We start from the raw sequence: 25331 nt of genomic DNA, 5'->3' as shown, positions 1-25331 counted from the left end.
ATCAAGTGCATTTGGTTCGAGGCGGTGTCCTACTTCCCATGGAAACATGGGAAGTAGTTAGGCTCTATTTTTATATTCTGATAAATATATACATGTTGTGTGATGTGCTGTTGTCCCTCTGAGGTATTTTTCTTACCGGTATTCTAAAACCTGGGAATTAACATATGAATAAAGTCTGAAAGGAGACTCAACAACAGCAGCTTCAGGCATGGCCAGGCAACACGACAAAACAAGATGCAGTGCTTTTGAGTGGGACATCAGAGGGGGATTGTCAGATGTCAGAGACTGTGACAGGTTTTGGACTGAAAGGTTGGTTTCTAAAGCCAAAGTGTAACTGCTGACCTACACCAAGTACATATATGCTGAAAGGATGTTTTCTCTTTGCTCTGGTACTCAACTAAGGTTTAATTCCACGTATGTATAACAGAGATACTCTTTTTTCAACCACTTGATTATACACATAAAATCTTTTGTAGGGAAAAGGAAAGGTCACCAAGTGTCTCCATTGATACATGGGCTTTCTGGATTTTATTTATTGATGTTGGGTGAGTGACTCATTGCCTTCACACAGACTTGCTCATGAAGATGTTATGGTGATGAGATAAGGCAATATTTGATTATCAGCTTTCAAATTAACATCGCTGACAGCTCTCGTAAGCAAAACAGTGAATGACATCCATGACAACTGTGTCCTTATTGTTTAAGAGCCTGATCAATCTCCTTGTCACTAATAGAGAAATCTTGTCTCGAGGAGGTGTTCAGTTTTTTTCATGCTGTCTTCCACAAGACCCTGAAATCAATCAAACAATCAACAATAACTGAAATCCATCAGTTTTTAGACCTAAACTCTCAGTGAGTGTGAGTTAGTGGTATAGCAGGATACCACCAGTAACATTTGTTTGACAGCCTAAAGAGACTTACAACAAGACAATTTTCTTTGTTAATCCACCAGTGTTGCTTCATATTTATCCTTATTGATTTATAAACATGTGCCATTTTATCAAAAAATACTACATTTAAAACTGTAGGTCATGTATTGCACATCACGAGGTGCGAGAAGGGATAAACGGACTCCAAAAGAAAGAAGCTTTGATGTGATTTGGTTGGTAGATACACAGCAAATTCATTTAGATGAGACTAATTTCAAGTGTCTGCTCTGTCTTTGTGAAAGGTCAAACTCAGCTGTAGTTGAGATGATCATTATCCTGTCAGTATTCATACATACATCCGATGAAACATCTCTTGCATCCTCTCATTCATTTGAAATGAAAATGATTCTGCATGCGCAATTATTTTCAGCTAATAATAGTTGACATTTTCTTCAGTGATGAAGGTCTGTGATGCCACTCACTGTAAAAACAATAACCATAATGAAAAAAATTCATTTGAACAGCCCCTCAACCCAGTGTATTACAGTGAAGATGACCTATTCAAGGTGTATTACTTTGATATTAAAAGCCAAAGGTCATTAATGATAATTAGTTGTTCTACAGAGTCTTTGATGTCTGAATCTATTATCCAGCGTCTAATAGCTGAAGTTTTTTATTATTATTATTATTATTATTAAAACATGGGGTAAATTGTGTCCTCCATTAGGAATTTGCAAATCCCTTGGTGCTTACATATTTGGCAGTTTCAACAAATGTTTCGCACAATAACATTCTATAATAGTTTAAGGAAAAAAAAACAAATTAAGGAACAGACTTTAATGGACATGTAACCCTGCAATCTCATTATGCTGCTCTAAATGATGAATGGAAAATGTCTTCTTTGTTGGTTCACGTTTCAGCTTCCAATATAACATATTACAAAAATTAACATTGAATAAAGATATATATATTTACAGTATACAGTTTTATATGATCTAAAAGAAGCAATAAAGATTCATATTTTCTGGAAAAGTTTCTGCAAATGGAGAAACAACAAAATGTTCCAATGGCTTCCACTATTTTTTTTCTTTGCTTTTGTTCAAATAGTCAGAAACGACCTTACTGTGGACTAAAGTACATCTTCTGCTATGGTCTGCACCACAGGTGAGCTGGCGGTAAAAATAGAAAGGTAAAGTGAAGTGAATTCGGAGAACAAAACACCCACAAGGATGAAAATCTGGCAAACAACAAAACACAGGTGCAGCAATCAATACGATAATCTCAAACGTAATCACAACGTGATGCAAAATCAAGTTTTTCAAAATGAAACAAGAAGTAACGCAAACCAAGGGTTTTATTTGTTTGTTTTGTTTCGGTTCTTTTTTCTCTCTTTTTTGCGTTGGGCTTAAGTTTAAGTTAAATTCCTGACACAATTTCTCGATTTCTCTGTGCTTGGGAGGAACACTATTAGTGGCTAGTGTAATGTACGGTATTACCCAGGGATGTTTTGGCATGTGAGGGGGTTCAGGCTTGATGTGCAATCTTCTTTTGGGGGGTAACTGACTCTGCCTGCTTTCCCAAGGTGTAGTGGAAAAAAAAACAATTGAATAAGGAAAGCATGGATCATACAAAAAAAGGAACTGATGCCAATACAGGGACAGAAAACTATCTTTACAAATGCCATTGAAATGAGAGAGCCAAGCCTACCTGAATAAAACCAGACCTAAACAAGAGTAGTGATTATAAGCTATAAACAATGAATAAATGTGTATATGTATGTCAGCTGTACACACCGTAGGACACAAAAACTTGGGAAGAAGTCTGCAAAGTTGGCACAGAAAAGCTCCATCTAATTCTTGAAACAAGTAACAATAGTGTCTTTTCTGTTTGTTATTTAAAATCTGGCTACAGGGTACTATTACAGAGGACTCATCTCTCTCATCATCTGTTGTTTCTACAACAATGGGCCTCTGTCAGGACAAAAAATGTACAATATATTGAAATATCCTTCATTATGTAGCAGTTGAAATGTTTATCTTGTGTGTCTAATCCTGTGCTACTCATCACCATGGGAGAGTTGTTCTTCTGTTATTCTTTACTTGTAATACTAATACACAACCATCATGGTCCTCAGATATTTACTGCAAACACAATTTACTGATGTTTTCTGCAGATATAAATGTTCAGGATTGTGCTTTCACACAGTGAAATCATGTGTATTTATGTGACTTCAGTGCTTCCTTTGCCCATGAGTTTGAAAGTGGTGTTAATAAAGAAAACATCAATGTTCTCACTTTTTAAACTCAATATCAGAGTATGTGGTACATTTCTTTCTCAACATGATAAAGACTATACCACCATCTGGTGGCAAATGTTGGAACACAAACTCTGGATTTATGAGATTTATTACAAAATAACATCATTTAGAGTTAGATGGTGGCACAATTGCAAGCGGGGGAAAAAAAAAAACACAAACCAAAAGATTTGTTAGGTGCAACTGATTCAGCTTTAAAAATAGAAATAACCTTCTAACAGTCAGAGTTCTCAGCTGGTTTTGAGTTGAAAATCCTCCCTCCATGTGGTTAAATTCAATCACTGTTACTATTGACTGCAGACATTAGTGTCTGAACCCGGCCTTATAGCCCAGCATGCAGCCTCCCTCACCACACCTGCTCCTTCACAGAGAGGACACATATCACTAAGTATTTTGTTTTGCTTATTATTGTGTGGTGACTTCCTGGCACACACATTCACAGGCGGCTCTTGCACAGTTCTGCCTGTCAACACAGCGGTCCAGCCTGACTCCCCTAAATGTCTGACTTACCCATTCATCTCCTGCGGGGGCTGTAATGAGCTGACCCTCCCCGTTTGGACCGACCCTGACAGAGAGAGATTACCTTAAAGTCTGCATGGATTTTCTTCCTTGCCCCACCTCCCCATTCCTCTCCCCTGAAAGTGGTGAATTCAAAGTGCGTTAATGAAGAGCGATGGATAACACACTCTTTTTTTAATTACCTTCCAACTGAGTTCTTCAGGGGAGGTCTCACGACTCCCCTCGGATGCTGGCCAGTTTAGTTCGTTTTTACCAGTTAAAGCTTTTCATCTGACACGTTAGTAATAATGAATAATATTCAAGCAAATACGAAACAGAGCAGAATAAAAATAAACCTTCATAGAAATGTTACACATGTTCAATCTGTGAATGAACAAACACTGATAATGTTTATTATTAAGAATACCTCAAATTTCCTCAAAGCATCTATTATTAATTCAACTTTATTCATCACGATGCTATCAAATGCTATTTCAGTGCACTTTAAGGAGAAACTACACAAGTTCAATGCATGTCCAGTTAAATGCAGTCCAATTTAATTATTCATTTAAATCCAATTTGTTATAATACATTAATGGTCCAATTCATTCTCATTCATTACAACTATAATAATATAAAGTCAGTTCATAAAAAGCAGCCTTAGTTAAGAAAGCCAACAGACTGCATCAAATCATCGTCTTGATTCCTCCCCCCGTCCTGAGGGTGCACAGAGCAGTGAGTGACAGTGGCGAGCACACTTCCCTGACACAGTGAGGCATGGTACATGCTGGGAAATGTTTTAAAGAGGTTTTTTTTTGTTTCCTTGGTAAAACATCAAAGCCATAACAAACTGAATAGGGAGGCTTGATGGATTATGCAAATGTTGAGTCCAATTCTACATAGTAGCATTTCAGAGTCATTTTTCTGGAGCAGACTGGGATTTCCTCTCGCAAGAAAACTCATCTGCGTATACTGAAGCAGTCAGAGAGCAAAATTTAATTTAAAACATACACTACCAGTCAAAAGTTTGTTTGTCAATTTCATTTGGGTATACTTTAGCATTCAAATTAATGGGAAAGTGTGCCCAACGTTTGACTGGTACTGTAAACTCCTGCAGGTGCACTTAAAATGAGACATCACTTCATACCTCTGGGTTTAGTGAGGTTATTGTGGGAGTTATTGACTGAGAATGACTTCCTATCACTTTATAACAAAATTTGATTCCACAGGCCATGCTCCTGCTTGCACCAGTCTCAGGACACTCTTGTATGTCAAAAGGTCACATTTCAGCTCATATCTCTGAAATGAATTTTTGAGTTGCAGTGACTACCTCACATAACAAGTATGAGAGCAGCAGAGCATCATCTGCTCTTTTACCTTTTTATCTAAGGCCTTATCACTGTGTGTCACTGGCTTTCTCAGCATGTGTGAACTACCAGCAAAACTTCTTTCCTGGTAACATAGGCCTCAAGTTTTGTGCAGGAGGAGTCAGAAGTAAGAGTCATGCAGAAACAAAAATGTAGAACATATTTGTTTTAAGCCAGTTGCTTCATCTTTCAAGTTGAAGGCAAAAAAATAATCAGAGACCCTAATCAGGAGGGTGGTAGTCTAGTGGTTACAGAGGTTCAAGCCCCGGAATGGCAACCAAGATGAACCACCTTGGGCCCCTGAGCAAGGCCTTAAACCTAATTGCTCCACATGTGTGTCTCAGATGTAAGTCGCTTTGGATAAAAGCGTCTGCTAAATTACAGTAGTAAAAAGTAGTAGTAGTACTAATCAGTTAGTGGCAGTTCAATTAATAAATGCATGGGTTAAAAAACTTCAAGCGTTGCATAATCTCATTCTGTACCGTTGGATCTCGGACATCCATTCTGAATCTAAAAAGTACATGTTGCTTCATTAACATATACTCTTTTAGAAGTTTCCTCGCATTGTGAAACATGTCTGCTTAGTTCAGTGAAGGTGTGTGGGCCTCTGACACTCGGTAAATGTGTTCCTTCATCATTCAGCCTCCACTGTGGTCGGTCTAAGCATTATACCCAGCCTAATAAACATTGATTAGTGCACATAGTCAATGCACTCAATGACAATGATTCAGTAGACTGCATAAATGTATTGACTGCAATCAGCTACAAACATAAGCCTTCTTTTTCATGCATTTTCTACATTTTATGAGCTACTGTACGCTTTTGATTGAACAATAATTGTTCAACCCCCTATATAGCCGTTGTCATATTTGATTAAGTGATGCCGAGGCAAGATATAAATCTATTGACCATCTGTCTCGGTTTTTATCTAAAAAAAAAAAAGTTAAATAAATAATTTGCTGAATAAATAATTTTTCTTGTTCATGGCAATGTACACCACCCAACATCCACCACAAGGTGGCAATGTTTAGCTGCTTAAAGCAATGGCTGATGTTCACTGCTTTTCATAAACTGTTACACATTAAATCTTAAATTTGTTTTTATTTTTTTATATTTATCCTGGGAATAGTAAACAAAACAAGAACTATAAACTAAACCTGACGTTTATGCGCTTGAAAATCAAATACAATTAGGAGGTTCAAATCACAAATAAAGTACAGCTCATAGTGTTACAGCAGAATTATATTATACTACAACATGCAGTCTGTTTAGCCACCTGCATACAAATTCACTTTGTAAAAACAAATCTAGCCATTCAATATATGTGAGAAAAGTTTCGGGGAATACCATAATGGATTTTTACTGCTCATATACTTTCAAGTAGGCTTACAATCTGAAATAAAACTACGTATATCATCTTTCACTAAACTGTTGAATCCAAGGCAAACGCACAGTTGGAAAACCCCAACGCAGGACATGTAAGTTTGCTGGTCCTGGTTTCTCTGGCCATGCATGACCAGGTCATGTAATGAATGTTGATAAAGTAGAAAAGCTGGTTTAATCAGGACGGATCACTGTGCAGGGGTGGAGAATGTCAGGGAGAGCAGGCACAGCTGCTTTGTGAAAAATCCAATATTGACTGTCGGGATAAATGTCCTGCATATTCTCTCATCTGTCCCAGGGGCCGTGGTATTATGCCTCTCACGTTAGCACTCCTAATTGGATTAAAAATGGCTTGTTATTGGGAGAAAAATGACTGAGAAAACTATCATGATTATTGCCTCTCAACAATGTTGGCTCCCAGAGCTGAAGAGGGGAAGTAATTGCCTTTGCTTTGGAAAATGTCAGAATCCGATGACGCTGGCATGCATGCACACATACTGGGTGATATGATCTGGATCGAAACAAACAGATGATTAGTTGTGTTTTAAATCCAAACCACTGCAGTCACAGAAATGTCTCATCAAAGTTGAGCACTGTGGGATTTATTTTCAATGTTTTTTGTTTCTTACCCTTCATTTTTATAGTTAATAATCCATTTAGAAATAAAACCTTGTTTAAAATGTTTTCAAAAGCCTGAAGGTGAATGAAACTGTTGAATTAACGCTTCTTATTTATCAGCCTTTGAATGAAATAGAGGGTATCAAACCATTTGAACCAACCTGAAGTTAAACCTTCACCAGATCATTGACTTTATCTTTATGTTTAAGCATGTAAAAAAATATATAAATAAATACAGTACATAAATACTGTGCATCAAAAAGTTTGTATGACTTTGAAAATGGCCTGGAAGGTAATAACGATGTATCAGGGTGTAATTCAACTTATAGTTTGGGTTTTTTTTTTTGCATTCTTATCAAATTTCTGTACATCAACTGAACTGTGAGTGTTTTTCCAAAGGTAAATGTGCAAGTGTGTGTGTATATCATTTCTGACTTCATGCATGAACACAAATGAAACTGACAAATTCATCAGACTTCCACTGGGCTTTGGTTTGTGTACCACCAGGAGCACCCATTAACAGAAAATAAATGTTTGACGTCATAAAGCTGACAGTGTCTCATTCATACTGACACACTGGTTAAATTACACATAAAAGCTCCGATAACATCATCATTAAATATTGATTTCTAAGGCTGGTGGAAGCAAAAACATGTCCACACATATTCTGCCAATGAGGGGGATTTGGATTGAGGACATTGAGAAGAGTGGCTATAAAGGCACGTCCTGTGAGAAAAAGATGAACAGAAGAGAAGGGAAGGAAGGGGAGGAAAGTGTAAGAAAGGGGGAGGGAGGGCGACAAGTATACGGAGAGGTAAAGGGCTGGGGGAGCAGAAAGAGATTTAAGGCTGAGGCTCAGAGCAGATGTTAGTGTTGATGATGATGGATGTCGGTTGTTGAGATGCAGAGTTGTTATCATGAGAGGCACTCGCAGCCTCCTCACAGCACACTTTCCCCCCAGATGTCACATTGTGTGTGTGTTCACGATGGTTACACAGCAACAGAGAGGAGGAGATGCTGAAATGAGCAAGCCACGTGCTCAAATTAGACACTGAATCTACTTTATCTGTGCTTGATTTTAAGAAATTTTATATTCAGTGCTTTTTAATGAGAGGAATTTTCTCCTCAGCCTCAGCTTACTTCAGCCATCGCGGCAGCGAACAGAAGCAATGACCTACAACAAAGGAGAATTTAGAGACTGATTGGCACAGATGAGGCTAATGAACGACTATCTTTTACACTGCTAGGTGTGGAAATGGTGAAAAGCAACTTTCTCTAATGGTCTAAATTGGATTGATTTGAAGATGGTTCACCTTTATCTCACACACAATTGAGGTCACATTCTCCTCTGTTTAACCATGTATCACTGGGATACCCTGCACAACCTCACAATAACCTGAATCCTCCAAACACACACACACACATTTGCTACACGCATGCATAAAAAGACATATAAGCAGCAGGTGGCTTGTGTGTGAGTGAGTGAATGGGGACACGCTGAGTGGTGGTAACCTGCCTTACACTCTAACTAACCAGATAAAAGGTGCAGGACAGAAACATGTCGGTAATTGATTGCTAATTAGTTCTTTTGTTGTCCTCCATTGTGTTCTGACAGAGCTTTTCTATTCACACACAGACTCTGTGCCCGAGCAAGGAGATAAGACAGTCCATAATGAGACTGGCTGATGGGGCTCCAGCAGATGACAGAAGCTGCTGATGTCCGTACAGAATATTTGAGAGTGAAAATGTTGAATCTATTATCCCCTTCATGGTATGGGTAGTATATATGTTTTGGTTAAAGTGTTTAAAAGAAAGAAAGACAATCATAGAAGTGCTGTTGATGCTCCCCCCTCATGCAGACACTGTACAGTATGCACAGCAGCAGACTATGTGCCATTTTCACTAAGTTGCTATACCCACATCTCCCTTCCTCTCTCATCAGTGCATGAGAAATTACCTAATGAGGAATGGGTCGCACATTTCCACAAACTCATTAACCCGCGAGCGAGTGAGACTAATTGCAGCGTTTGGGTAATGTGATTTCACATCTGTTACTGCAGCCCAGGACACAGTAGTCAGCACAGGGCCGGATCTGCTGGGCTGAGCCGCACGTTGAGGTAGATTTCCTTCGGCTGCACACAGCAACTGCAGCTCCAGCCTGGATGGGTGGAGCTGCAGTCAGCTGGCTGTGGCTCCTCTGTTTGATCAAATGTCTTGCAGTATCTTCTAATGGCATGCCTTGCATTATGGGTAGGTCTCCATGCCTTTATCCTGAAAAAAAAAGATTTACTCCCACTAAGATGTAAATATGTAAGACAAAAATGAACTCAAGTTATATTAGAAACCGTTAAAGCTAAAAAAAAACAACATATAAAATAAAATAAAACAATAGTATTAATCAGTTTCCATTGATTGACCAGAAGATGTACAATGAATCTGAAATACAATGTTAAATAAGGGCAGATCAAATGTTATTCCGAAAGCAATTGATTTACATTCGTCTCTTGAGTGTAAACAGTTGATAACAACCTGTAACTAAATAAAAACGTACATTTTCAATTATCTTTACGTTTTCCATCTGTAGTGAGTTATTAAGCTTTATTTCATTTTATAAAGTAAAACTATGTGGCCCGGTCAATGTATCCACCAAATAACATTGAATTGTATTTTATTATGTGTTGGAAAACTTCAGGAGGTCTCATTCAAACTCATGTTTGCCACAGTGTAACAGAAACATTACTGGATCTCTCTCTCACACACAAACACAGAGGAATAAATGAATTTTTCAGGGTCTTGACTTGGGTTGGTATTTGCAGTAATTCAGGGAATTACTGAAAACAAATTTATGTTAATAGAAAAGGTGGAAACCAACTGTTTAATATGGGAAAAGTAATATACTTTCGTTAATTTTGATTAATCCTTTGTTTAACCTCTCTGCATTGTTACAGAAACTCCAATTATAAGTTTACAGGCAGTGGGACTGCTTATGGTAATGCCATATCTCATCAATTACCATCCCATGACCATAAATTGGCCTCAGCGCTGGAAACGAGATGAGGTTAACACGCTGATTAATTTGAGCTGCTGTGATTTCAGGCTCAAGTTGACACTTATACTCTTTGACACAGACAGTGAGGTCTGCTCACTTTCATAATGAAAAAAAAAAGAATTATTTACCTCATTCAGAGCTGCTTTTGAGTCTGCACACATTCCATCTTTCATCAGGATCATTTGAAATTGAAGATGCAAATTAGGTGAGAGGTTTTCTTATTACAGAACTGATTGAGGAATTTTAAATAAATGTCAAATGATCAAAAAGGTGCAAAAGCTAAACAACCTAATGTTGTTTATCTGTATTTAAATTTATCATGACATGTGTGTATTGCAGTAAACACTATGTATAATTACAGAGGATAAATAATGACTGTAGTTTACTTTTAGGATAAAGACTTGACTTTAATAACATCTTGTGGGATTGCATTAGATTTTGGCTCCTAAAGTGTATGATAATACATTTAATGTCGCCAGGATAGGGCACTCCTATGACTGCAACAGTAAATTCATTATGCAGCAAAAAGCACCACATGTAAGTGTGTGGTGGAAAAAGATTTCACATATGACTCATCTTATTCAAAAGAAGAGTCTTGAGTAACTTGGGTTTAACAGATCATTCGTATATTACAAAAAGAAGGCCTGTGCATATTGGGCCAGTCTGTTGTATACTTGCATATGATTTACATTTACCCTAGCATAACTTAATATGTCAGATAGCTGCAGCGGAAAGTAAGTTGATTCTGTGGGTTTTGTTCATCACTGATCTAGAGTAACCTTGAATAGGAGGCTTAGCTGATAGGGGGCAACAAATTAACCTACATGGTCGGAAAATGTACCAAATAGATGTGCATTTAGGTACAAGGCACATAATTTTGATTTCCTTAATTGCAATGTTGTGCTTTAGCTGTCTCCTAACAAAAAATAAAATAAAATAAAAATAATTAAACCACCATTTGTTTAAAAATGACGTTTTGACAACCAATGCACCAAATACTGATTGTGTCAATCCAATCCTTACCTACTTATCCATACCTACTTTATCCTCAGGGTGTAGGGGAGCCCCTCTGCTGGAGCCCATCCCAGCTTTCTTCAGGACAAAGATGGGTGTACACCCTGGACAGGCCACCTGTTTATCAGGATAGTATCAATCCTCTGGATCCAAATGAGACTAAAATTAACAATTTCTGTTTCTGACCTGCACAATAATTGAGTCCAATGTTATTCTAAAAGTGTTATGTTTGCAAGGTACTGACAAGTATGTCATAGCAGAGTAGGAACATTTAGCCTAAACACACAAGTTAAAGCTTACTGACCGGAACAAGAGTTTTGTTAAGGTACAGTCTGTCCAGTCTGCTCAGTGAGATGACCGTCATGCTTAAAAAGCGATGACCGTCACATCAGAGCACTGACATCTTTACTGCTGCTGTCTGCCACCATGAGACCAGACACCCTTCATAAAGCCTTTAACCCTGTCATCTCAGAAACACTGTTGAAAAACATCTCTGTAGCTAAGTCACGATGACCACTAATTATTCATGACTGTTAAACAAAATGCAGCCAAGCTGGCAGGACACGATCCCATTATTTTCTTTTGTAAGAAAATAAGCCCGGAGATAAATATTTCCCAAATGTTTAACGAACGCACAACCTGAAACACAATGCCTGGTTATACATACCGATGAGAATAAACTATTTCTCAGGGCCTATTGGAATTCGTAGCTCATGAAATGATAAATCCAAAATGTTTAAATCAAATAGAGTCATACATCGTTGTCATTTTTGACATTCTTGAAAAGTACTTTTATTTGCTTGTTTATTTTAAATTGGTACAAACCCGTGAATGTGGAGCTTTTCGATGTAAGATCAAACATTTAAGAAATGTGTCAAGTAATAGCACATACAATAAGTTAAAACATGTCACAAAAAGGACCAGCGTGTACAGCAAGAATGTTTTATCTACACAAAACATCCTAAAACAGAGAGGCCTACTGAGAGATCATGTATTTTTTTTTATTTCTATTTTCATTTATTTAATATTTTAATTTGGATTCCTGCTCTGGTCTCATGCAGACGAGAGCGAGATCCTCTAATAAAAGCGCCGGCTCAAATCTGGATGGGCACCTGTTTTTTCTTCTGATTATTAAATCCACATGAACAGCGCATGCCTGAGACCCAGTTCAAGAGGCTCACTGTCAGTGTGGTATAGGCGTGTGGTTCACAGTTACCAAATATTATATCCAGTACTATAAATAACCGCTCGACATAACACAACGTCACCTGAACACAATAACTGGTGCGTCAAGACGCACTCGATGAAAACGTAAATACGACGATTGTTTGGCTCTCAGTAATTCGGGCCTATGTTCTAGAGACCATTACAATATATCATCAATAGTTGATTAAAAAATCCTTTAGAATTAACAAGATAAACAGCTTAAAACTCGTTGTTCCCCTTCTAAATGTCCATCAGCGTTGACCTGTTATTTTTCATCATGTATAAAGTCTCATTCAAGCTCCATTTACTCGCTTTCAGGATTCATTCTGTCCTTTTGATCTAAAGCAGTGGGCTTAAAAACAGAGAGTGACAAGAGCGGCGACTGGAGAGAGGGGTTTTTTGGACCGAGTAGGGAGTGGTGATGGTGTGAAAAGTCACTAAGTGAAACTCATGGACACTGTGTGCTCCAGCGCCTTGCGCCGCAACGACGCGATGCTTGTCCCTCTCCACATGTCACTGTCCGGGGAGCTGCACAGCTGCGGGGAGCCAGATACGTTCGTGGGGCCGGAGAGAGAGGCCGACATTCCCGGGAAAGGCGACTGGTAGAGGTGGGACTGCAGACCAGGGCCGTTGGAGGACAGGCCGTTCGACAGGCCCATGGAGTTCGGCGGCGGCCCGGGGCCCAGGCTGCACTGTGACAGGGACTGCGCCATGGCCTGCTGGCGGCCCAGGGCGGGCGGCAGCTGCAGCTGCGACACCCCCGGCATCCCCGTGGCCCAGCGGGAGTCGTTGGCGTGGAACGAGCACAGGCTGTTCTCCATGGCGGCGGCGGCGGAGAACTGCGGCAGGCCCGGCGTGGGCAGCAGCGTGCCCGGGGCGCGGAACACGTTGGTGGTCTTCTTCCTCTTCTTCCACTTGGCGCGCCTGTTCTGGAACCAAACCTAGAAAGCAGAGACGGAGAATAAAATAAGAGGCACGGAGGACATTAGGAATGTGTTTGCATCCATGATTGAGCACAAAGGTATTCGTGGTATTCGAGAAATCTCAAGGCAAGGCAAGGCAAGGCAAATGTATTTATAATGCACATTTCACACGACGAGCATGGACTCAATGTGCTCAAACCATAAACCCCTAATCGGACATCAAGCTAACGTTATAAATAAAGAAAAAGGTTTTTTGTTTCTTTCATAAAAGGCTCACGAATATATTTTGGCCATACATTCCCCAACAGTAAATATCTCATGTGACCCAAATTCTGAGAGCCAAATATCTCATTCAAATCTTTATTGTGCTGTGGAAAAAAATATAGAGTAAACTATATTAAAAACTTTGAGGAGTAGTAGTGCTCCTCAAAATAGCTATAGCCACATTATACAAATCCATAATCACTTCCGAGTATGATTAGAATTAAAGCGAATCAGTGAAAATGCAGCTGGGTGAATTTTAACCAAAGATAAAGCAAAGCGCAGAAGAAAATAGATACCCCAATTAGTAGCCTATCACACAGTGTTTTTCCGCAGCATTTGGTCGAACAATTAATCTTTCTAAAATCTTATTTACAAGCAATGTTTACTGAAATTTGCCTCTAATGTTGCGTGGAGTTTTATATAAATGGTCTGCTTCGCTGTATGTACACAGCCACATGAAAATAAAATATGCCAGAGCTCCACCGGCTCTGGAGAGAAGCGCAAACCTCCATTTACACGCGGCGAAAAGCGCGCACGGGCGACACCGTCGGGCTTTATAAAGATTTCATCATCTTCGGGCGTGATTAATGCGCGCGCAAGCCCGTGAGTCGATGCCACCGTATTAAAAGTGAAATCTCGCTCTCATTCCGCTCAGCCAGCCGTGAAACGTCACCCAAACCCATTACACTCGAGGGGGAAAGAAAATGCAATTTCTCATTCCATTAAAAAAGTACAATATATTCTTGAGTCCTATTAAGACGTCGCTGATGGAGCATTTTAGAGGAGAGGCTGTGGAGGTATTTGCGGGGCCAGCACGCCCACCGAAGGCTGCACTTGCATGCTTTTCACTGGTGTTTACCAGCAGCGGGAAGGAGCACGGAGCGCTTTGGGTTATGCTCAGTGTGGAATAAAGAATTGATTATTAAGGTGACTAATGATTGTACTGGTTTTATTGCTTTCAGTGGGATAATTTGCATGAATTTCACATCACTGGTTAATAACCCAGTCACTGTTATAAATAAGACTGAAATTGGTAGATAATGTGTTTGTTTTTTTGCAGGGAGGGACGTTCAAGACTGCTTGTTTTGTTTTGTTTTGTTTTGTTGTTTGTTTAAAGTGTTTTATGTTATTTAATTGATCCTTTATTTATTATGGTCTAAAATGGATGTACATCCTCCCCGGAAACAGACTGTAAAATATTCTACTAATGTTCGATCCTCATAATTCTGTTCAAATCTTTATTTTGGGAGGAAAATTAACATTATTTTGGCCAGGGAATTGCATTTCAATGTTAAAACAACCTATTGTAATGTTATGCACACTAAAATGTATTCTCAGTTTCCCTTTTCTTAAGGACATCTACTTGGATTACACGGATTACATCAAAACATTTCAAATAATTTTGACTCGATTATTATCCGCGGATGAGAAATATTTCAGCACCATGGGCAGCGCCCTTTTCAAATTAGAGATTGATAGTTCTTGCATTTTGGTCATTGGAGTAAAATAATTCAAAGAAATCACGTGTGGGTCATTTTATAGGCTATTTTTAAATCTCTGATATTATTCAAATATTAGAATATAATATTTGCTGTTTTGTTTTTACATTTTCACACTTATTTTGAATGATTCGTCGTGTTCTGTTAAAAGGGATATGTGACATAAATTATAATCTATAGCTATAGCCTACTTTTAGTCATGGCTTATTTTAATTTGACCTGTACCAACTCCACCAATCCAACCGTTTTAGCACGTAAAGGATTTTCAGACAAATATATACGGGAAATGTCATCGGTAAAGAGCAATAACAAATAACCATACATATGGTTATAAATACGTGCATTATAAATGTGGTCAAATAGTACTTGAAAAAATAAATACACGTATTCATATCTGCCCTCCAGATTCATTAGATGAATTTTGAACTTTCACACAACATAATCTGAAGCCGAAGCCACACCCTACACTATGCACCGTGCTAAAATCCTCCTCACTTCACAAGTAGCCTATGTACCTGAATTACCTGAACTCTGGACTCAGTGAGGCCGATCCTCAGGGCCAGTTCCTCCCTCATGAAGATATCAGGGTAGTGAGTCTTGGCGAAGCTGCGCTCCAGCTCGTTAAGCTGCGCCGGCGTGAAGCGCGTCCTGTGCCGCTTCTGTTTCTGGCTCGCCGTCTGCCCGGAGTTCTGCTGCGGCTGCTGCTGCTGCTGCTTGTCCTGCTCCTTCCCGTTCACCGACATGCCGGTGGAGTTGCTTCCCACAGTCGCGATGTCCTCCCCCGGCAGGAGCGTGGTTCCCTCTACAGAGTCCGAGCCAGGGGCCATGTCTCCCGGATGCCCCTGGTCCGACACTCCGCCTCCCAGCCGGCATTTCAGAGCTTCTCTGTGTCCGAGCAGCTCTGCAGCATCCTTCATCCCTGGGAGAACGACGTGGATGAGAATGAGTAAAACCAAGGCAAATCTTTGAAAGCAGCTTTTCATCTTAAGAACAAAAGAGGAATGTGCATCTAAAGTACATTATAATTCAATCAAATTCACATTTTCTATTCAAACATTCATTTTTTTTGTTATTAGTTCAGACTACAGATATACATTTCTGTAAAAACATGTCATTGACTAACGATAAACCACTTAACTGTTAACACAATTAACAATAAAGTCTATCTATTGCCGTACAACGTGAAACAAGAAGTTGAAATCTTACACTGGAGTTTAGGGCCGGAGTTTAGTGATGATAACTCACCGAGCCGAGCATCCAGGAGGTCGGCATGAGAGAGCATCGCGTACCGCTCCAGGGTGAAATGCGCTCCAAAAAAATCCTACAACTTCGGGGGCAATTTAAAAAGTATATATAGCCTAAATGAACGAAAATTCGGTTTGTGGTTAAAAAAGGAGGTCCCTTGCATTATAATGTCCTTTAGAGCGACGGGGAGGCGCTTATTAGTTGAAAGAACCGGCGAGCTTCCTCAAATAAGAGCCAATCAGAGCCGGAGCTGGGAAATGTCACCGACGTGCCCCCCCCCCCACCCCTCTGGTTTTTACGCACGCGTGCACGCAGTGGGACGAGTGAAAACACCGCGCACGAAACACTACAATTCAATCCTCTTTCATCCCGTCCTCTGATTTATTAGCTTTTCATGCTCAAATTATTTCATGTTAAACATCTTAATGTGTTTGTTTAATCTTATATAGCGTGTGCTATGACAGGAGTCCTCTCTTTGTGTGGTTATATAATATACCTGCACAGGCTGGTTTTATTTTGTTTATTTCCTTATAGTGTATTTGAACCAGAAAATGTAATTCCATTAAATAATTAGCAATTTCAAAATCCCTATGTTCAAACCAGACTTGGTCATTTAGACTTCAGACTCTACAGCAAAGATTATAGCTACTCACAATAGGAAAAAGTTAATCAGCCTGTCGTTTTACTGTTATTAAGAGGAATGGCATCTCGACTGTCTGTACAAATCATTGCTGACTCTTGTCAAAAAAGAAAATAGAATATATAAGAGATAAGAAGGAGAAGCCCTTTAACGCCAGAGCTACTCTCAACCCCACAGAGCCCCACTTCCCTCCCGTCCTTGGATCACAAACAAAACAAATATAGCCTCCATTCCCCCATGGCAGGTGATTTGTGGAGACAAATCGAGGAAATAAATAAATAAACGAGTACAGATGGATTTAAGCTGTGTTAGTGATCGGCCGCTTTAACTCCCATCGACTTTTCATCAACACGGGTGCAATTAAAGGTATTTAGACCTGTTGGGCTCAAACAAAATCAGACGTGGTGGATCCTAAACGATTGTACCCCTTTAGCAGAGGCCCATAAGAAGGTCTATTATATAATTAACAGGACAGCCATTGATCTGCGCTCCATTCTATTTCTGTAGACAGTGGTGGTTAGAGGAGGCTTTTGGCAGATGTCAGGGTAAGTCTGGTGAATAGACCACCGCCTGGGATTAAATGGGGTTCTTTGCAGCAGCACAAAGGAGGCGTCCGAGCGAGGAGTCGTCTCTCACTTTGCACCACATGGAGGCAGCTCATCTTCTATGCTTTTCAACAGCAATCTGCCTGGACGCAGGGAAGCAGCCCTATCCATGGCACGACCTGAAAACTTAAGGAAATGGTCTGGTGCATGGTCCACTGATGAGGAAAGCTGTGACCAGTTCCCGAAGTTCAGGAGGCGCAATATTCATGTGATTCAGACGTGGAGACCAGGACAGGAGAGAGGGACCCTCTGTGTGGGGAATTGTAAAGCAAAGCCAGCAGTTGTGAAAGGGGTGGCTTGTATAATTTGGGGGATGTTTGATTTCTAGTAAATGTCAGGAAAAATATGTTGCTGTCTATAGGATATGTAAAAAAAAAAAGATCTACTAAAGAAGATATAATTTCAGTATTTGCCCTAACATCTCTTTATTTAAGATGTGTACGAAATAATTGCTAATGGGACATAAGGTTAATTCTAATAACTTTATGAGAATATTTATTTAGTACCATGTACCTCATTATGTGTTATTTTAGTATTACTGACCAATAAAATGTCTTGTCAATTTAAAAAATATATAACTATTAACAATACTATCTGCATTACTTTAAAGGGGCTTTCTTGTTTTTATTCTTATCTATATTCTTTTATTTGGTTTAATTATATAATAATAATAATAATAATAATAATAATAATAATAATAATAATAATAATAATAATAATAATAATAATAATAATAATAATAATAATAATAATAATAATAATAATGAAATATAAGCTTAAGCAAGTGGAAAAGAAAATGATCCTACTATTTAAAATAACAATAAAAAAAACTCATTAATCCCAGTATGTCAAAGATTCTTTGGTGCGCTGTGGTGATGGTAAACATCCCCTCAGCTGTCCGGTCCTTAGATTGTAACTTATTGCTATAATAAGAGGAACCCACTCGAAATGAGTCTATGTCTCACTCAGCCTCCCTAACTGGACCACATCAATCTTCCCCAGTAAAAACACGCTCACATGCGATCCTCTCGGGTTAATGCGGCGCATCTGAGTGCGGAACGGCTGTTTACACGCGAGGAGACACTTTTAATGGAAGCGCACCAAAAACAAATGCTATTTTGTAGAGCAATTTCAGAGATCAAGAATTCCGTGTCCATCCCCTCCGCGGTTTTTTTTTAGCAATCAAACTCCGTTAAATCCATTGCTCATATTGGGCATTCGCAGAGCAAGATAGAATGATACAGGCTACAAAAACCCAGATGCTGGGATACGATTTTTTACACTACAAGCAAATCGTAACATATGCGCCAGGAGGCGAGCTGGTTGTTTCTTACGCTCAGGCCTATTGCATCGCCTCGCAGGGATCTGCATTCACTCAGTCATTGAAATATAAAAGAAAATCGATTTTCCATCTGCAGAAAAGGCCTTGTAACAAATCATACTCTGTTTTTTTTTTTGTTTTTTTTTTGTGCAGGTGATTTGACAGTCAAAGGAATAAGAAACAACCCAATAAGTGTGTTGCATCCAAGCCTCTCTCAGCCCTGGATGCAACACCCCCATTAGAGGGACCCTCTCCGGCCACCCAGCCTGACTGCACCACCTCCTGCATCTCATGCCCCAATTAGGCCCGTTGCCCTCCGCCTGCTGTCCGCTTGAGCTTGATGCGGTGCACAGAGTCGTAATCACGACATCAAATAAAATAATCAGCCAAGAAGAGCGATTTTCTTAATGAGAAAGAGGAGGCGTGCGTCACGGAGAAGGTGGCGTGTCGCCGTGAGTGCAAGTGTGAGTGTGTTCGGTTGTGTGGTGGGAGTATTAAAATAACAATCAGAACCACAGTTGATGCCATCAACAGACTGGTATTCAAGGGATAGAAAAAAATAACGTTAATAAAATAAAAATAAAATAATAATAAATAAATTGAGAGCAAGAGCCAGTGTGTACATCAGGTTGATGTTTAAGTTTTATAGACTACAAACTCCGTGGATGTTCAAATAAACCCTTGAGGTGGACTGTGTCAAAAAGTTGTTGATTATATGCAAAATAACGCTCCAACGTCATATCACCTTCCCATTTTATAAATGGACTTCGGTGGCTCAGTGATGAAGGTGTTACCACCTTACGACACTCCAAACTTGATCATTCTTGTCTGCAGGATATTGTTTTGACCCATGTGTGTTTTATTGTTATTTGGACTGTTCCAAAGAACTACCATATTTTTTATTGGTGATTTTGTAGTGATTATTAGTTGACTATGTTCTTCACACAAAGATAATCATCAACTTGATTGTCAAAATTGTCAGAGCTGCAGATGTTAAAGAATGATCAGTCATTTAAATGTATCTAAGGTGACCATCATGTAGTCACTGAATGTCTCATCATCCAGTGGTGGCTACAATCGCAATTATACGATACACAATAATCCAGACCTGAAGCCAAATTACCCATAAAGTTAATTACCATTTATGATTCCCTGGGACCCAAAGGGCCAAGAGCATATGGTGGTATAATATATCACCTCAAAACCTCCAGTTGTATTATCTTGAAACTATTATGTAAGTTATTTACATATCTGCACCCACAAAAACATAACTCAGGCTAACCTTTAAACTGGAAAAATTGAAATCTGAACATTTTCCCTCTCTCTCTCTCTCTCTGAGGATGTTTTCTTTTAAAAATGCAGGTTTTATGGGCAGCATCAAAAGTAATCTTCTTAAAAATGTGTTCTGGCATCTATTAGCTGAATATAGTAAAAATTTGCAACAGGGTTCTGATAAAAGTTTGATTTCACATTATCATGACCAATATGTCCTTTCGTTATAACTGTTAGAGCAAAATATCATGAGTTAATTTTGCTGCTACTACTGCAGGTTAGACTTTCTAAGAATTTACTTTCTAAGAATCAATGCCATACTGTATGTATTTTTCAATTGATATTTTTTCTGAATCCTGTCTTTGAAAGATATGATACAGAAAAGGTGGTAGACGGCAACTATACCGTATATATATATATATTAAATGCCAATATTTTTTATTTCATTTTTTACATTCTATTTCCTGCTTTTATTTGTTATTTTGTTTGGTGTTCTTTTGTTTTTTCTTCTCAGGCAATACTTATCAAGACTGGTTTATTTTGCCTTTGGATTGTTTTATATATAGTGTAAGCAGTCATTCAGGCTTCTCCTGCCTCTACAAATCTAATCTGATCTTTTGCCTGCCACCTTGACTTTCCCTGCAGTTCTGCTCCAGCTATTAGAATATGTTCTTCCTTAAGTCTGGTCATTAGTGGGTCTATTACTGTGGCCCCATCATTAGGAAACTGTAATGCATCATTGAAGGTAATGAGAGCCTTACATTACAGGTGCCAACGAGCCTTAGACAGTGAAAGAAACCTGTTCTTGTTCTTCACAATGCAACCTGGAAACACCAATTGTCAAACTGTCAGAGCAAAGTGACGGTGTAAAAAAAAAGGACCTGATGACCTTGTTATGAGCATTTTAATTACAAGAAATACATTGTGAGAATGAAGCTGATTAAGAGCTCCACATTAATAATGGTGTAATAGTTTTATTTGGGGAGAATAATTTCTTTCCCATGGAGCAAACAGACATACATGTATAGTCATACACTACCTCCTACACACACTTGTGTCCCTGAAAACCCAGAAAAAGGGGAGGACTTGGGTCAGTAGTGCTTCTGAGTAGCTTGAAATTAGAAACATGTGCTGGTAATTATGAAACTGCAGCAAAGCCACATCATGCAATTTAATGCCTCAGCAAATTAAAGAATAAATGGGATCAGTCTCTTTGACCTTGCTGGGTCTGACTTGCCGAACTTGATCTACCTGATACTTCAAGTGTGCGTCTCCCTCACTCTGAGACATGCAGGCACACGGAGGAAAGGCCTGCAGGTGCACAAACACAAACACGGGACGAAAACTGGGCAGAAGCTGAACCATTTAAAAGAACAAATTAAACAAAACAAGAAAGGGCTACGCACACATGCTCTGTTGTGTTTCTCCTCATCTCCCCCAGCGCCCTGCAGCATCTCTGCGTTGCTGACCTGGCTAGTTCAACTCGTCTCTCACTTCACAAATCTCTCACTTTCTCATCCATCCATTCTCTTTATCGTCTTCTTCTCATCCCTCCCTCTCCTCCCTCCATTTCCATCCCCTCCGCCACATTTCTGCTTCGTCTCTGCTAAACACGAGCACTACCCCTACCAAGATTAATTGATCATCAATTTAGCTCTAATTTGGACCAAGTCAGCTGGTAAATGGGCCGGTTTTTCCTGATTGTTAGTGAAATGTGCGCAAGTACATTGATAAATTTTGATTATTTATCAATTACAACCAAATGAACTAAATCTATTGAATAAATTCTACCCTGATTGCCATAATAGAGTTTGAAAATATGGCTATTGATAATGATTCCGGCTAATAGTCTTTTCCGGCCGTGGCTGCTGGCTTGTCGGAATGACAACACAAAACTCATTTTTCACAGAATCAGCTGAGTGAGTGCGAGGCCGATCTTTCATTAATCAGTCACATTACGAAGCTGATACGCCGTAATACGAGACGCTTTCCTCAGAAAGACTCAAACACTTTGTCATATTTTATGTCAATTACCAGTCATTTTGTTGTGTTCCATCAAGACATCTTGTAATAGTTAACATATGCTAAGGGAAGGATCCCCTGCCCCCCTCCCAGCTCTGTTGGGGGATGCCGCCTCTCTGTTTGGGGCTAGACAGCAGCTGATGATGAAATGGGCCCTGCTCTTAATTTTCTTATTTTCTGGAGTCGAGACGCTTATGGGAAGGGTGGAGCACGGGCTTTTTAAATGGACCTGCCACCATGTTTTCCCAAAGTTAATGGAAAAGCAGCTTGCTGGAAAATAGGAGAGGGAAAAATGGAATTAGCTTCAGAGGTTTTCACGCACAATAACAAGTGATAACTAGGAGCTGCAGGCCTATTTCCACACTGACATACAAATTAGTATTGTCATTTCCTCACAGCCTGACGTTATTAATAACAAAAAATTATGTATTAGATTTGTATTTATACTTGTAACAAAAGCGTCACAGTCAAACTTTGTGGTTCAAAATTGTATTAAAACTAGACTAAAGAGGAAGAAAAAAACTTAAGTGTAAAGCGTGTACAAACGGCAGCATTGGCCCTCATGCTGTTCAGTGAACAGAACTGATTTGATCTTAAAAGTGTCTTACATTTGCCCTCTCCAGCTGGGAGACAGGAAGGAGCTGAAATAACAGCGATATCAGCCTTCCTTTTTAATCAATGATATGAGCCCCTCTGCACCAATCATGGCTGCTGGAAGCAACTTAATGATCAGCATTTAGACTGGGCAGGTAAACCGCCGGGCTACGCAGCCAACACAGGGGCCAACTGCAGGTGAATTAACCCGGTCCACATCTAATATGCTGGTGTCAGCTCTGGTTAGTACATGGCTAACTGTAGCCTGTATTGGCAGTGGCATAGCATCCAACATTGTCTCCCTCATATGCCAGCAGGTAGCTATCTATAATCGATGGCCACTTTTAATTGGACAAGCTGTCTGTTACTGGACAGTGTTGGTCGTGCATTGGTGGTGGGTGGGTGTTCGGGGGGGAGGGTTAACACTGCATTTACCTCCTGCTTAGTGTAGATAAATAGGTTATGGACACTTGAGATTTTTCTATAAAAATCTAATCAATATTTTTACAGATGATTCACAATCATTTGGAACACTTCACACACCGACCTCCAACCATAAATTATGTAAATGGTATAAAATTGTATTTTGAAAGATTATAGTTTCCGTTATCAAATAAAATAAACAGGAGCATGTTAAGGCACTTAATCTTCTCAATGATCCAAACTTGTCAGTAAACAACTTAATTTGTCCCGACTTGAAACAAACTCCTCCTACCAAATTTAATCACTGATGAGCTACTGTCACAGCCAGTGACATTTTATTAACTCCAAAGGCAACAAACAGAATTCCACACCAAATGACAAAGCATTTCCTTCTTGTAGCCTAAACCATTATGCAAATATAATTTAAGCCTAATTGGATTTTGAGTGTTTGTTATAAACATACAGTATACAAAACACTGGTTTCCTTCACAAATATAAAACTGATGTTTAAAATTAGTTTAGACAGAAAAATCTTAGTCAATAAATGAAATCAGCAGCTGTTAGTCTAATATCTACCATAAGCAGATTAACCACGAATTACCTTGGTTGGTTGCAAAGCTTTTCATTGGGTATCTCATTCTTTTTATCACGAGTATCGACCAAAATTACTTATTTCCCCTTTGATTTCAACTTCTCAGGGCTGAGTGAGGCTACTCATAGCAGTAGTCACCCGTATCTGCGGCTGCATGGAGTTCATTTTGACCTAAATGCTATGACTAGTGTGGCTTCTGCAGAATTTAATGAATTTTGTCTTAAATGTCCTTTCTCATTTTTCTCCAACATTTGCTAATAATAACGCCCAATCCCAAGCCCATTTCCTGTGTTATATTTCTTCTTCTGAATGTACTATTTTCAAAGCAGCGGATTGCCAGCACCGTGAGGGAGCTGGAAGCCGGAGACGCTGCCACTGGTGGACATACTGCTTTTTGGCGCAGCCTCTAATTGATATTGAGCGAGCCGCTGGTGACGAGTGTGCAGGGCCACTGCTGGCTAATCTACGCTTTAATCAGGGAGTGTAATGAGAGTGGCGGCACGCTCTGAGAAAAAAAGAGACTTACAGGGACGTCTGTCAAAGTCCAGAGAAAAAAACACTGAAAATTGTCGTGATGAAAGAAAAATAGTTGGTCTTTTTTTTTTTTTAGATCTAGGGGAAGAAGCGGGTGACTCTGCTTTCCTTCAGCACCACTTGGACTGCAGAATCGGGTGTTGTCCATGGTGCTGAACATACACAGGCAAACAATGAACGACATATTACCGTGACCTCAGGTCACGATATTTACATGATCAAATTTATATAGTCTCGCTGTTGGTCTTGTTACATTTTATAATCCTAGTCAACTAAGGCCAATCAGTGAACGAGACTGCTATTGTAATAACGTGCCGAGGGGAGATGGGAGAGAAGAGGCAGAGAGAAGGAAGGCCTCAGACTGAATAGAAAGGAGAACATTAGTAGAGGTGTGTGCAGGAACACTGTCAGGCAATTAACAGGACATTAGAGATGGCATACACGCATACACAAACTCACAATCGTGCACATAAGTCTGCACTACGCATTATTTTGCTTCTCGTTCTCTAATGCACATGCAGAGCTTAAGCTGCTGCGTGCAAATACTTGCATGACCGATTCAAGAAACTTAAAACCATTCGTTGTTTTTGACAATGTATTAGAGGCACGCGTTATTTTATTACTCCAATGTCGAGTGCAACAATACTGTTGCGTCACGTGCAAATAAATATGTGAGAGTGAAAAATACACGCGGTATTGCGACTGTCAAAATCTAACCGGCAATAAAATATATACTAAGTTTAAGCCTTTAATATAGCCTGCATTTGGAATGAGTTTGTCCTTTTTTTTTGTTAGTTGTTTTTTTTTTTGTCTACCAATAACGGGATCTATGTTCTGTGTTTTTTTGAGGTAAACATAAGTAAAATAAATAATACAAAAACAGCGCCGGGCAGCCGTGCACCATTTTGCATCAGCGCCTCAGCAAAGCCGTCTGCCAGTCGGCCTGCAGCTGAGATTAGCCTCATCTATCCGGTGTCAGTGACGGTCGTGTTCAGAAAATCACAGTATAAACGGGTCTGACTGCAGCTTGCGTGCAACACTGAGTGACTGAGAGAAGAGGGAAGAGAAAGAGAGGGAGG

General features: G+C 39.5%; 1 protein-coding gene across 2 annotated transcripts; it reads right to left on the bottom strand.

The window, feature by feature from the left end:
* Positions 1-11904: 11904 nt before the first annotated feature.
* Positions 11905-16368, bottom strand: LOC133451113 (homeobox protein orthopedia B-like). Of its 2 annotated transcripts, none has more exons than XM_061730056.1 (3): positions 16211-16368; positions 15529-15923; positions 11905-13259 (listed from the first exon to the last, which is right to left on the bottom strand). In XM_061730056.1, exons 1-3 carry the CDS (start codon positions 16284-16286, stop codon positions 12756-12758), a joined length of 975 nt encoding a protein of 324 aa, XP_061586040.1. In that variant the 5' UTR covers positions 16287-16368; the 3' UTR covers positions 11905-12755. The 2 variants fall into 2 exon arrangements, with proteins under 2 accessions (XP_061586040.1, XP_061586041.1); XM_061730057.1 differs by having other exon boundaries at positions 16250-16368.
* Between the last annotated feature and the right edge of the window lie 8963 nt (positions 16369-25331).

Source organism: Cololabis saira, chromosome 9, assembly GCF_033807715.1.
Source record: "Cololabis saira isolate AMF1-May2022 chromosome 9, fColSai1.1, whole genome shotgun sequence".
Taxonomy (NCBI): Eukaryota; Metazoa; Chordata; class Actinopteri; order Beloniformes; family Belonidae; genus Cololabis; species Cololabis saira.
This window is presented reverse-complemented; position numbering and strand designations above follow the sequence as displayed.